Source organism: Ursus americanus, chromosome 31 (genome assembly GCF_024610735.1).
Source record: "Ursus americanus isolate L20-20 chromosome 31, mUrsAme1.1.p, whole genome shotgun sequence".
Classification (NCBI taxonomy): domain Eukaryota; kingdom Metazoa; phylum Chordata; class Mammalia; order Carnivora; family Ursidae; genus Ursus; species Ursus americanus.
In genome coordinates this window covers 17,802,580-17,817,310 of record NC_142157.1, presented here as the reverse complement: position 1 = coordinate 17,817,310, position 14,731 = coordinate 17,802,580, and the positions used below count along the sequence as shown (strand labels likewise).

The 14,731-nt window shown below is 39.0% G+C and overlaps 1 protein-coding gene across 12 annotated transcripts in view; it reads left to right on the top strand.

The window, feature by feature from the left end:
• Positions 1-12,651, top strand: part of MLLT10 (MLLT10 histone lysine methyltransferase DOT1L cofactor) — a 238,176-nt gene extending 225,525 nt beyond the window's left edge. For 7 of the 12 annotated variants that reach the window (XM_087857630.1, XM_087857631.1, XM_045787299.2 and 4 more), the window contains 6 exons: positions 1,072-1,260; positions 1,688-1,776; positions 1,914-2,275; positions 3,308-3,404; positions 8,419-8,628; positions 10,863-12,649. In XM_087857630.1, the coding sequence (XP_087713756.1) occupies positions 1,072-1,260; positions 1,688-1,776; positions 1,914-2,275; positions 3,308-3,404; positions 8,419-8,628; positions 10,863-10,907 (992 nt within the window). In that variant the 3' untranslated portion in view covers positions 10,908-12,649. Of the gene's footprint in view, positions 1-1,071; positions 1,261-1,687; positions 1,777-1,913; positions 2,276-3,307; positions 3,405-8,418; positions 8,629-10,862 lie in introns of all 12 variants that reach the window. The other 5 variants (XM_045787333.2, XM_087857633.1, XM_045787365.2 and 2 more) reach the window with 3 other exon arrangements.
• The last annotated feature ends 2,080 nt before the right edge of the window (positions 12,652-14,731 follow it).

The following is a 14,731-nucleotide window of genomic DNA, read 5'->3' as shown; positions in this document are numbered from 1 at the left end:
AATACAACTTTTTAATATGTGTACGGAGAACTTTTAAAGTGTCCATCACCCTGGCATAACTACTCAGTGTTGTCAGTTGAGAGGTCCGAGTTGTGGAAGGAATTGAAACTACTTAAGGTGATGAGGCAGGACAGAAACCGCCTGTTTACAGATGATCGGCTTTTCTCTGGGAGCCGGGAGCCGGGAGCCGGGAGCCGGGAGCCGGGAGCCGGGAGCCGGGAGCCGGGAGCCGGGAGCCGGGAGCCGGGAGCCGGGAGCGGGGGCTGTGGTGCGCACACACTGCCCCCTGCTGGGCGATGTGTGGATCAGCATGCCGAGCCGCCGGGCTTGGAGGCTGGCTTCTCACCCCCGGTCTCGTGGCTTGCTTAGCTTAACCAAGCGGCACATAAAAACTTGTGCTCTCTGTTGTGGTGAAGGATATTGGTGTAATTCTTTCCCATTTTAAATACGATTTTAATGAAAAATTATGGCAGGCACTTTGAATTTTTAATTAGGTTTTTATTTTGATGAAAATAAAATGTCATCATTTTTCTTTGAGAATGGAACCTACCTAGACCAGATGGGTGGGTTTTTGTTTTTTTTTTATATGTGGCAACAAAGTTTCCAGAAGGTACATCTAGGACCAGTATCCCTTTATGCTTATATGTACACATAATATATTGTGGTATATTTATATCTGCGTATAAATTTAAATATAAAACCTAGTAATTTGAAAATGCTTTACAGAATTTCGGGGTGCCTGGGTAGCGCAGTCGTTAAAAGCGTCTGCCTTCGGCTCAGGGCGTGATCCCGGCGTACTGGGATCGAGTCCCACATCGGGCTCCTCCGCTATGAGCCTGCTTCTTCCTCTCCCACTCCCCCTGCTGTGTATCCCTCTCTCGCTGGCTGTCTCTCTGTCACATAAATAAATAAAATCTTTAAAAAAAAAATGCTTTACAGAATTTCTACTTTACTATTTTAAAGTACTATGTACTATTTACTTATTTTTAAAGTTATTGACACTTAGGTCTGTAAAATACTTAGTCCTGTGTGGGAATTTCTCTTTATTAAAACCATCCAAATGCTTGCTAGTTTTAGGAATGCTGAAGTCATTACACCAACTTCAAGTTGAAAATCGGAGATTGGAAGAGCAGATTAAAAACTTGACAGCCAAAAAGGAACGTCTTCAGTTATTGAATGCACAGCTCTCAGTGCCTTTTCCAACAATAACTACAAATCCTAGTCCATCTCATCAAATGCATGCATTTTCAGCACAGAATGGTAAGTATGAAAATACTTAACTGCATATCTAAGGAAAGTAGGATAGACTTTCAGTATCTTTTTCATAATAAGTAAATAATAACTGGTTACCAGTTACATGAAGAAGTAGAAAAGTGATGATAGGTTATTTTCAAAGAACATGAAGAATCTGTTAAGTCATCAACTTGAATTTGCTCTAACTTCTTTAGTACATAATTTAACTATAATAGTTATTTAAATGCGTAATGATCTCTTTATTGATTTAAAGCCATAGTATTCAATAGAGTTATAGATTTTTCCCTTTAAACTGGTATTAGGTATAGCAAGACTTAATATTTAAGTGTTTTTAATGTGGGCTTCAGGATAAGCTTTTAGATAAGCCTTTAATCTTACACATAATGTAATTTAGCAGGGTAAATAGGTTTCTTTTTGTCTTTTATTATTCTAGCTCCTGCCACTGATTCCTTGAACAGCAGTAAGAGCCCTCATCTAGGAAACAGCTTTTTACCTGATAATTCTCTTCCTGTATTAAATCAGGTAATTTTGGTGTGGTTAGTTTCATTTCTGTGTTTTTCTTACGAACAACAGTATATCACATTAAATGGTTTAAGATGATTTTAAACAGTTTTGCTGTGTTCTTTCTAACTTAATGTTTCTGTTCTTTCTTACATTAGGACTTAACCTCCAGTGGACAAAGCACCAGCAGTTCTTCTGCTCTTTCTACTCCACCTCCTGCTGGGCAGAGTCCCGCTCAGCAGGGCTCAGGTGTTAGTGGAGTTCAGCAGGTCAATGGTGTGACAGTGGGGGCACTGGCTAGTGGGATGCAGACCGTCACATCCACCATTCCTGCAGTGCCTGGAGTGGGTGGAATAATTGGAGCTTTGCCAGGTAACCAACTGGCAATTAATGGCATTGTAGGAGCTTTAAATGGGGTGATTCAGACCCCTGTCACAATATCCCAGAACCCTGCCCCCCTCACCCACACCACTGTACCACCTAATGCAACACATCCAATGCCAGCTACACTGACTAACAGGTAAGAAACTCACTCAGTATATTTTGGGTTCTTCATGCAACATAGTTCCAGTATTGTCATGCTTCCAGATTGGGATTTTTACTGTGCTTCTTGTAGATGTAATCAAGAAATGAAAATCTAGCAAACTTCCAGATTAAGTGTATTATTCTGAGAGCCATTTATTTTTGAAATTTAAGTAATTCAGATTAAAACAAAATTAAATCACTTTTAGTAATAAAGCATTAAATATATTCTGTGCTAAAAATTTCAGTCTTGATCCATATTATCTCCCCTTGTGTATTACCTTCATGTATCACAAATTCTGAGGAAAAATAATATTGTAATGAAGATCGTATATGAATGAATTTTAATTTCTTAAAATTCAGCCATGCAGTTTTGCTAGTTTTATAATTAAAAATTTTGATATATGATGAAGGCCTATATCAAATTATCTTGAATTTCCTGTGAGTGAAACTGTTTCATGGTACTGGAGTTTCATTTGACTGTTCAAAATACGGGGACTAAAGCCAGGTTGTTACTGAACGTACATTTAAGGAATAAATCATTTTAAATGGATTCGCAATGGATACTAGTAAACTATTTTTCTGGCTCCCTTTTCTTTGGTGTTTAATTTTACTCTCCATTGGGACCATTAAAAAAGGTTAGGTTAAGTCAATTAGTACTTGGGATTTTTTTCCTTGTTTTACATACGTGTTATTTAGAGTGGGTTAAATTATCCTTGAATAATTAAAAATTATCACATGCATGTTATAAACACATTTAAATTTCTGTTCCATAAAGTATTGAGTGCCTTCTTGGTTTATAATGAAAAGGAAAACGAAACATTTCTTGACAATGTGAATTCTTATTTACCTGTAAACACACAGAGAGGAGAAATAGAAATTTGTACGTGATTGTTATCAGAAAGTATTATATTTAAATATTTGACTTGTTAACTCATTAAACACCAAATCGAAAAGTTGTCTTTCATTTTACATGTTAAAAAACATTAAAGATATATAGTAGAAAATAAGAACTTTAATCATTTTTCAGTGCCTCAGGACTAGGATTACTTTCTGACCAGCAAAGACAAATATTTCTTCACCAACAGCAATTTCAGCAGTTGTTAAATTCTCAACAGCTCACACCAGTAAGTTCTTCCTTTTGATAATATTTGCTTTTTATTAGGAGCAAGTGATCTAGGCTGTAATAGACATTCAGCATGGGTATTGACTTACCCACTTTGTGAAATAGCATTATCGATGCGCAACCCAAAAATCGTTTGTCTTGCCATTTGGTATAGTCCATGATACCTGTAGTGACATTACATTGATTCATTTACACATATTAGAACAGTGCTGTGGTGCTCCTGTAGCCTCTGGTAACGTGATGATGAGTAAGAGTTGGTATTTTCATGGGCTTTCATTCCAGCAGTGGAGGTGGACAATAAATGTGTGGTTTTTGGTAGTACTGGCACTGGGGCCTAATTTTAGATAGCAGAGTCTTGCCTCTTTGAGTAGGTGACTTTTGAACACAGACCTGAATATAAATTGAAGGAACATGAATTTGTGACACGGGAATGGGAGAGCGGCATTGGAAAAGACTGCATGTGTTATTGTTTTGAGTACTAGAAAGAAGGCTGCCGCGACCACAGAGTAAGAGAGAGGCTGGTGCAGAGGAGAGAAAGTCACGGGTGGACCTTGTTTGGCTGTCTGTGGCAGGAAGTTTAGATTCTGAGTATGATTAAAAGCCATTAGTGATTTTTTTTTTTAACTTTTCTATTGTGGAAACTTTAAAATATATCAAAATAGTATATAGTATACTAGTTTTAGTAATTATCTCAACTTTAAAAATCTTGTTTCGTATATCCTCACGTTTTCTTTCAGGATTATTTTAAAGAATTAATTGGAAGATTTGAACAGAATAGTGACATAACAATTCACATTTCTTAAAGATTAACTTAGCTGTTGTATGGGAAGTTGTATGTGTTGGGAGGGGAGATGGTAGCAAAGAGAGACACAGGGAGGCTATTGAGAGCAGTCCAGGTAGAAGATGTGGTATCTTAAATAGCAGGATAAATGTGGGGAAAAGCCGTCTGGGATTGTATATTTTGAAGATAAAACCAACAAGACTTGTTTGCCAGGCATTCAAGGTAAAAAAGAGTCCTAAACAATGGGATGTTGAGTTTTACTGAGACTTGGAAGACCTGGAGGAACAACCGGTTTTGGAGAGAAGGTAGAAGTTCTGTTGTAGACATACTAAGTTGGAGATGTCTATTTGGATGTTCAAGTGAGATGTGGACCTTGGACTGGACAGTTGTGTGAGTCTGGAGTCCAGGGAAAGGATTGCAGTTGGAAATATAAATTTGGGGTCATTGCTGCATATATGATACTTAGATTTACAAGATTTTATGAGATCAGTAGGGAATGAAGACTGATGACTGAGTACTAAGCCCTGGATATCCTGGAAGCAGAGCATAATCTGATGATGTGGGGAGAAGTGACCAGTGAGTTAAGAGGAGAACAGAGAAGGTGGTGTCCTTGGGTTCACGTGAAGAAAATATATCAACAAAGGAAGGACTCGGCTCTGTAAAAATGCTTCTGGGAGGACAAGTACATTGACCATTGGATTCAGCTGTCTGGACATTTTGACAGTTGTGGTGAGAAGTAAAAACCTCCTCGAATGGTTCTGAAGAAAATGGCGGGAGAGGAAGTGAAGGCGGAGTATTGGCAGCTCCAGACACTTCCGGCTAAAACACCAGAGAAATGAGCAGCTAGTGGAAGAAAGACATGGCCTAAGGGGGAATTTTCTATTCATTTTTAATATGACAGCTTATGTGTACGTTGATGGCAACAGGAGAGAGGAAGGATAACAGAGCAGCAGAGTTCTTCAGAGGGGATGGAAGGGGGGGAGTGGAGAGCAGCATTCCACTGTAGGGAAGAGGGCAGGCAGAGCAGCTCTCAGAGGGATTTTATGGCAGGAGGTTGAGGAAACCCACTTTTAATGTTTTTAATTTTTAAAATTAGAATTAAAGGCATCAGGGGCGCCAGGGTAGGTCAGTGGGTTGGTTAAGCGTCTGCCTTCAGCTCAGTTCATGATCTCAGAGTCCTGGGATGGAGCTCCACATTCCTGCTCAGCCGGGAGTCTGCTTCTCCCTCCCCTTTGTCCCTTCCCCTGCTTGTGCTCTCTCTCTCTCAAATAAATAAATAAAATCTTTTAAAAAAGGAAAGGCGTCAGCTGAGGGAAATAAGGATATTGGTGGTCAGGAGAGAAGAAAATGTGAAATAGGTATCTTGGAGAAGAGAGGAGGAATTGACTAAGTGTGTGTTGGGGTGGGGGGCACCTGGGTGGCTCATTTGGTAGAGCATGCGACTCTTGGGGTTAAGTTCAAGCCCCATGTTGGGCATAGAGATTTACTTGAAGATAAAATCTTAAAAAAAAAAAAAAAGATTGGAAGTGTGTGGCTCGCATGCAGAGACATTCTGGCTGGCCTTGCGCAGACGGGTTATTTGTGCGACTATCTCCACTCCATCTCCCTAGCGTACTTCCTTGAGTTAGGCTGCTTGGAGAAGGAACGCACTATTTAACTAGCTCAGAGTTTCAGCCTTTGTAACTTCTTTCTAAGTCTCTGGGGCGCCTGGCTGGCTCAGTCGGTGGAGTGTGCGACTCCTCATCTTGGGGTTGTGAGGTGGAGCCCCGCGTTGGGTGTAGAGTTGACTTAAAAAAATCTTTAGGGTTCCTAGGTGGCTCAGTCGGTGAAGCGTTTGCCTTCGGCTCAGGTCATGATCCCAGGGTCCTGGGATTGAGTCCCGCGTTGGGCTCCCTGCTCAGTGGGGAGTCTGCTTCTTCCCCACCCCCACTCTTTTCCCCCTGCTCATGCTCTCTCTCTCCTTCTAGGTCTCTCCCTCTGTCCCTCTCAAATAAATAAATAATCCTTATAAATAAGTAAATAAAATGTATCTACCCATTATTTTGCTTTAGTCAAAAATATATTGAAAATACTTGTTTTGATTGTGGATCATCATTTTCACTATTACTGTTCTTACAGTGGTATAAAGATAGATTGTATGTAAATTTAATGCTTACACTAAAATGTGATCTTGTTTTCTTGTCTCTCATCTTAATACGAAGTACTAAAGTTCAGTTTATTTGGGGTCCTTCCTCTTAATCAAGATTATTATTAGTAATAGTACATATAGATGACTCATTTCTAGAACATGGTTAATTAAGGAGGTTTTAATTGTTGCTCAGAGACCACAGGAACTCAGGTGGTTTAGCCGTCTTTTCTTTGTCAGCCAGGATTGTGGGATGAAGTTTGTTCTTGTACAAGCAGTGCATTTTCTTCTAAGGCATACTGACTTCTCCCATCTTAAGAAAAACTCTTGCTTGACCCTCTCCCCCCACCAACTGCTACCCTGTTTTTCTGCTTGCTGTCTCCTCCCACGGGGCCTTCATACTGCTAAGTCCAGTAGACAGTTGTTCTTACGGATCTGGCAACAGCATTTGACAGAGTTGATCACTCCCTCCCCCTTGAAACACTTTCTTCCCTTAGTCAGGAGCCCATGTTACCGTGGTGTTCTTCTGCCTAACCATTCATTCCTCTCTAGCCTCCTTTCCTCTTCACCTCAGCCTCTCACTTTTAGAGTAACCTAGAATTTTAGTGATCTCCTTCAGTCTTATAGCTTCCAATACCATTCTCCAGTCCAGCTTTATTTATTTTTTTTAAAGATTTTATTTATTTATTCGACAGAGATAGAGACAGCCAGCGAGAGAGGGAACACAAGCAGGGGGAGTGGGAGAGGAAGAAGCAGGCTTCCAGCAGAGGAGCCTGATGTGGGGCTCGATCCCGTAATGCCGGGATCACGCCCTGAGCCTAAGGCAGACGCTTAACGGCTGCGCCACCCAGGCGCCCCTCCAGTCCAGCTTTAAATATATGTGGATGTTACATCTTCAGCCCAGGCCCCTTTCTGAAATTTCAAACCTCTGTATCCAACTGCTTTTTTGATAGCTCCACTTGGATATTTTAATAGACATTCCAAGCATAACATGTCCAAACCTGAACGGCTCATTTGTCACAAACCTGCTCCACACATAGTTTTGCCGACCTCATCCAAAGGCAGCACCTACTTAGAGTTGCTCAAGCTCAAAACCTTGCAGTCATCCTTCACTCTCGTCTGACACTTTGCATCGGTGTCATCCAGAAGTCCTGAGTCAGATTGTGTCACTCCTCGGCTTCAGACCTTCCCCTGGTTTCCCATGTTACTTTGAGTAAAAGCCGAAGTGTTCACGGTGTACCACCATGAGGCCCACATTCTCCCCTTGTCTTCTATCTTTTCGCTTGTCTCCAGCCTGCTCCTGGTCACCTCGATCACACTGGATATGCTCCCACATAGCCCTTTAGCACTGGCTGTGCCTTCTTCCTCGAAATCCCCTCTCTTTCCCCATATCCACATAGCGAATTCCCTCCATGCCCCCAAGTCTTTGTCCAAGTGAGAACTGCCCTGACCTATCTGAGATTCCCACCCCTCCATCCTGTCTCCCACACATTCCTGTTTACCCTGATCCTTACCAATAATCATACCCTAACGTTTTTGTTGGTCTCTCTCTCTTCCCCTCAGGCTGAGCCACAGAAGGGCAGGGATTTTTCCCCCCACTGATATGTATCAGAACAGTGCCTGCACATAGTGAACACTTGAGAAATCAAGTACATCCTTGCTGCAAAGAACAGTCTCACGACTACACCAACGAAAGCACTCTTTGTTGGCGTGAATGAGAACTCTAACAGTTACCTTTACATTCCCAGAACTGGGGATGAGAATGGCCCATATTCTGAAGTCAGATCCGATAACTTGTGACTTCTAAGTTGCTGTTGCCCTTAATTATCATGGATAACCTAATTTGAATAAAGATCTCCTATATTTGTTCGCCCTGTTTTAAAAATAAGCCGTTCACTAGTGATACGGACATTTTTATAATAGATGGTTATTATCTAGTGCAGTCTCCTTTCCCCGATAAGATACTTGGTTTCTTTCTTAGTAGTATAAATGTGACTTATATTTAAATATCTAATATTAAAGTAAAGAAGAAAATAGAAAAGTCAGGCTTTACTGACTGCCGAATCCTGTGACCGGGAGCTCATCTTCTCGCACATGTTTTTACCTAAGGAACAACATCAGGCCCTTCTGTATCAGTTAATGCAACAGCATCACCACCAGCAGCACCACCCGCCGGAGCTCCAGCAGCTGCAGATCCCCGCGCCGACGCAGATCCCCATGAATAACCTGCTCGCGGGCACTCAGGCGCCGCCGCTCCACCCCGCCACCACCAACCCGTTTCTCACCATCCATGGCGACAGTGCAAGTCAGAAAGTAACAGTAAGTATCGCGGCTTTGGGATCTCTCGTGAAATACTAGCAAGAATTGTATTGATTAATCAGAGATTACTGTCTCTAAAAAAAAAAATTATTCCCCTGATAATTTCTTCTTAAAACCAGTTGTTTCAGCAGCTGGATATTGTAAACATGAAGGACCCAAGCCAATTTGTATCTCCCCTAAGTACATTAGCTTAAATTTGTACATATGGTTTGAACGTTTATAATTCACCAAATTGGAAATGAAAATGTATTTTAGTTATAGTAAGTGGCATGGGACTGTCCATTCAAAAGATAATAGTTGGTGCTTTTTGAGGAACTTTTGTTCAGTTAATTTGTCTAATTATAGAACCAGTATAGATAATTTTGGAATATTTTTATTATTTTGCTTTAAAGTACTTTGAAAAACTGAATTATATTTATAATAATATATAAATTTTAGGACACTCTAGTTACTCTGCTGGATTAACTTTAAAAAGAAAGTAAATGGTATTATATTTGTAATGGAATTTAATTTATTAATTTCATGTAAGTGATAGCCTCTTATCCTTTCAATGTACCAATTAAGATAAATTAAAAATGGATGCAGGAACAGTGTACTATACATATGCACAGTTTAAGGCTGTTTCTTTCTATTAATTCTCCCCTTCAATTAGGTCTACTTTACTGGAGTATAAGTGTTTCCCTTAAATTCGAGTTCAGGGCGAACCCTGTTAGAGGAAGGATATTGGGATATAGAATGGAGACTGGACGTCAGGAAAAGGAAGAAGGGAAAGAATGAGGTGGGAGACTTGGCAAATCACAGTGTGAAGAGTCACAATGTTTGCTATTTCCCATTACTTTGAAAGCTTGCTGTTTACTGTGCTGTTAGTCTTCAGAAACTTTAGGTTGTACTGGGTAACAAGAGTTGGTTCAAAATGCGGGATTATTGGTTTTCATCAACTCTTGAATGCCTTTGTTTGCCCCACTGTCTCTGACTTCCTGATTGTGAATACGACTGTCACTGTCATAAACCTAGTCACCTCTCCAGTGTTCTACAGACATGGGGAAGTTCCGTGAGTCTGTATTAATTTAGGGACTTTCTATATTGTTTTTTCCTCTTCTCAGATTTGTTCTTGTGTTAGAAAGCAAACTACAGGCATACCTTGGAGATAGTGCGGATTCAGGTCCACACCACTGCAATAAAGTAAATATCGTAATAAAGTGAGTCAGACGAATGTTTTTGTTCCCAGCGCATATAAAAATTATGTTTACATCATGCTGTAGTCTGTCAAGTGTGCGATAGCATTATGTCTAAAAAACAAAGTGTATACCTTAATTTAAAAATGCTTTTTATTGCTAAAAAAAATGCTAACCATCTCTGAGCTTTCAGTGAGTTGTAATCACTGATCACAGATCCCTGTAACAAATATAATAACGAAAAAGTTTGAAATATTACAAGAATGACTGACATGTGACATAGAGATACGAATTGATCAGATGCTGTTGGAAAAGTAGTACCAATAGGCTTTTTAGACACAAGGCTGCCACCAACCTTGGATTTGGGGGAAAATGCGGTAAAGTGATGCACAATAACGAGCTATGCCTGTATTTACAAGCTGCCTCTTCCTGGGTGATACAGTATGGAGTGCGTTTTCTAATGGAAAACTACGATAATAAATAAGAAAAAAGTAAGCAGTATGAAGTACCTAATGGGAGAAAAGCAAGGCTGGGAAATAATATTTATGAGTACCCCACTGTGTGCCAGGCTTCTTTGTCAGATAACAGTAGTATATGTGATTTCAGTCTTGAGGGACTTAAAATTTTTTTTTATAGATTAGTAAAAGGAGACTCCCAAGAGTTTAGAGCTTCAGGGACAAATGGCACGTGTGGGATCAGAACCCATGACTTTGTTAGTCCATAAAGAATTCATTTTCCCCCAATACCACATTACTACTTCTGTGGAAAAGTCAATTTGGGGGGCGATTCTACATCCGTTCTCTCTGAGTTCTGTCCTTCAGATGGGCCCTTCTGTCTTCGTACACTGCTGAGGTTAATGCAGAGCAACCGATCACGTTTACCAGTGAACTCATGTCTTTCTATTGTGCTGAAAAGTAGTCATGCCAGCTTGTAGAAAAATATGAAATAACCATATGTACCACCTTTTATCTCCGTTAGAATTCCAATTTAAGAGAAGATTACCACAAGCGCGGGGCACACCTTCATTTACCTAATGCCTTTGATTTTGTTTAACTGCAGAGACTTAGTGATAAAACTGGGCCTGTCACTCAAGAGAAAAGTTGACACTTGAGAAACCTCTAGATTGCCTCTCCTGCGGCTCTAGCACTTCGTCTGGCTGCCATTGCAGCCCTCCTACACCTATGAAGAAATGCGACAAGAAATGAACTGCACAACAAAGGATTAATTGCCACAAGGACTTTCTTGTAAGGCTTTGATTAATTTTCTTGTTGCTTTGTTGCACTGAAATGGAATTCCCATATATCCCCCATCCCTCAACCCAGATTTTTTTGAACTTTGAAAAAAAAATTTAATAACTAACTTTTGTCAATGAAATAATTTACATGCAATGAATTTATGAACCTAAGAGGATTTTAATATAGTTGGTGCACAAGTAATTTTGTTACCAATTGGAGAGACGAACAGCAAAACTAAAGATTTACTCCATTTACAAACTTTTAGATTTTGTTGTACAAGTTAGAGTATGAAATACAGTCTTTTGTTTTGGTTACAGTGTGCTCGCTCTGTGAGTCAGATCTTGAGACAAATTTTAAGGAACTGTCCAATATCTTCTATTGGAGTTTTATTGGTTAAGTATTGCAAATGAATAGGTCATCAACTGGGACTTGGCAATCTTTGTTATAAAAATTTTCTTTATAATGGGATTTGGCCAATTTTGGTAATCAAGTTAGGATGGTAATGGTCTGCTTCTGCTAAAGGTAATTTTCTTTTGCTAAATACTTTCTTTTTCTTTTATAAAGTGCTAAGACCTACTCATATTTTAAAGTAACTACTCATATTTTGAGTTAAGTGAGTTCTAAGGCTGCTGGGGGAACCAGATCAATTTACAGTGAAAGATTTCTTTCAGAAAGAGGGGCCACTCTGGAAACTGCTGGTCGGGTTTGGCCTGAATCAAGTGCCTGTTAGTACCTCCATGGTGTGGAGGTGGCTCTAGACAGCTGGGCTTCACTATCGTCAGTCCTTGTAAGTCCGTAGTAGGAATAGTCAGTGTCGCACCAGCAGCCTTCCCCATGGTTCTGCCTTTATTAAAAACTTTCTATGCCACTGTAGATAGCTCAGGCAAAACTATTACCTGGGTATTTATCCACTAATGAGTCACAAGAAAAATGAGTGGATTTGGTAAGATTCTTTTTTCTTTTTTTTTTTAAATTTAAACAACTTCCCATTTACTGACAGTGATTTCAAACAAACAAGCAAAACAACTACAGTTCCTGAAACAGGTGAAATTTGTATTTACAGTCCTTACACTTTGGGTAGCCACACTCCTGGTGTGACAGTATGGCAGAGTATAAATTGAACAATTGGGGATGTAATCATTGAACTGTTCTTAAATGTGTGAATTATTAGTGGAAAAGACCCAGCTGTAATTAGACCTCCACTGTGGACTTAGCTGGAAGAACATGTTAATTCTGCAATATGTCTCTTGGTTAAACATTGCACAGTTCTTACCTCATTTCTGTAAATAAGGTTTTGTGAATCTGTTTTGTATTGTGAAAAATTCATAAGATAACATTGATATTTTGATTTGTAATATTTCTAATTGGTAGATTTAATTGAAAAGTAAAATTAATTTATTTTTATATGTTCAGGGGAATTTTAAAGAAAGTCAAATCTTTTGTAGATAATTAAAAAAATCGGTGTGGTTTATTTTACTTATTTAACCCACTGGTTGTTATTCTGTAACAATTTGTATAAATGGTAAATTTTGAATGTGTTGTTATTTTACCTAGATGTAAAATTCCACATGTATTAAAGAAAATGTACAAAGTTTTTGTTAATAAAATTTAATAATGTTTATAACTCTGTGCCATTCCTTTTTCCAGTTTTATTAAGGTGTAATTGACGTACAATACCACGTAAGCTTAAGGCATACAATGTAATGATTTGACATACACGTATTGTGAAGTGTTAGTTAACATCCATCATCTTGTGCAACTACGAAAACAGGAGAATGAAAAAAAAGTTTTTCCTTTGTGTTGGGAACTCTTAGTATTTACTCTTAACTTTCAGATTATCAGACAGCAGTGTTAACTGTCTTCATATCGTATTGTACATTATATCCTAGTACTGATTTATTTTATAATTGGACATTTTTACCTTTTGACTACATTCATAAATTCTCTCTCATCCCAGCCCCACCCTCTGGTAACTGCAAATCCCTCTTTAAGAGTTGGTTTTCCTTAATCTCTCTCTCACTATCGCTCTCTTTTTAAATGGATTGCATATACAAGACCATCCGTCTATCTCTGTCTGCCTTATTTCACTTAGCATAATGCCCTCAAGTCCCGTCCATGTTGTCACAAACAGCAGGATTTCCTTCTTCTTTATGGTTGAGTAGTATTCCATGTGATACATGTATTATACATATGTAATACAGGTATTATATACCATATGTGGAGTGTGTGTGTGTATGGGTGTGCGTGTATGCCACAACCTCTTTATCCATTCAGTGTATTAGTGGACATTTAGGTTGTTTCCATGTTTTGGCTATTGTGAATAATGCTGCAGGGAATGTGGGAGTGCAGATCTCTCTTTGACATAATGTTTTTATTTCCTTCAGATACGTTACCAAAGGTAGGAAGGCTGGATCGTAGGGTAGTTCTATTTTTAACTTTTTGAGGACCCTCCGTGCTGTTCTCCACAGTGGCTGCACCAATTTATAATCCCCCCAAGCAGTGCACAAGGGTTTCCTTTTCTCTACTTCCTCACCAGCATTTGTTATCTCTTGTCTTCTTAATAATGGCCATTCTAACAGGTGTGAGGTGGTACTTCATTGTGGTTTTCTTTTGCATGTCCCTGATGATGAGTGATGTTGAGCGCCTTTTCATGTTCACATGTACCTTTTCATGTACACGTGTTGGTCATGTGTATCTTCTTAGAAAAAAATGTCTATTTTGGGTCCTTTGCCTGTTTTTTAATTGGATTATTTGGGGGGTTGTTTGTTTGTGTGCGTGTGTGTCTTCTGTTGACTGGTGTAAGTTCTTTATATGTTTTGGATATTAACACCTTATCTGATATATGGCTTGCAAATATTTTTTCCCATTCCACAGGTTGTCTTTTCATTTTGCTGATGGTTTCTTTTGCTGTTCACAAAGTTTTTATTTTGATATAGTCTCACTTTTTTTTATTTTGTTGCTTGTACTTTCTTTCGGTTTCATACCCAGAAAAATGATTGCCAAGACCCGTGACAGGGAGTTTTTTCCCTATGTTTTCTTCTAGGAGTTTTATAGTTCCAGGTCTTACATCTAATACATCTTTAGTTCATTTCAAGTTATTTTTTGTGAGTCGTGTAAGGTAGGCATTCAGTTTTATTCTTTTGCTTGTGAATGTCCAGCATCATTATTGAAGAGACTGTCTTTTCTTCATTGAGTATTCTTGGCTCCTTTGTGAAATACTAATTGACCGTGTATGTTTGGTTTTATTTCTGGGCTCTTGATTCTGTTCCATTGGTCTGCATATCTGTTTTCAGGCCATACTGTTTTGATTATAAGCTTAAATAATACAGCTTGAAATCAGAATGTATGATGCTTCCCACTTTGTTCTTTGTCCAGGTTACTTTGGCTTTTCAGGGTCCTTTGTGGTTAAATATGGATTTTAGAATTTTTTTTTCTACTGTAAAAAATGCTATTGGAATCTTGATATGGATTATACTGAATCCGTATGTGGTTTTGGGTAGTATGGACATTTTAACAATATTCTTCCAATCCATGAATATGGGATATCTTTCCATTTATTTTATCATCTTTAATTTCTTTCATCAGTGTCTTGTAGTATACAGTGTAGAGAACTTTTACTTCCTGGGGCACCTGGGTGGCTCAGTTGTTAAGTGTCTGCTTCGGCTCAGGACGTGATCCCGTAGTCCTGGGATC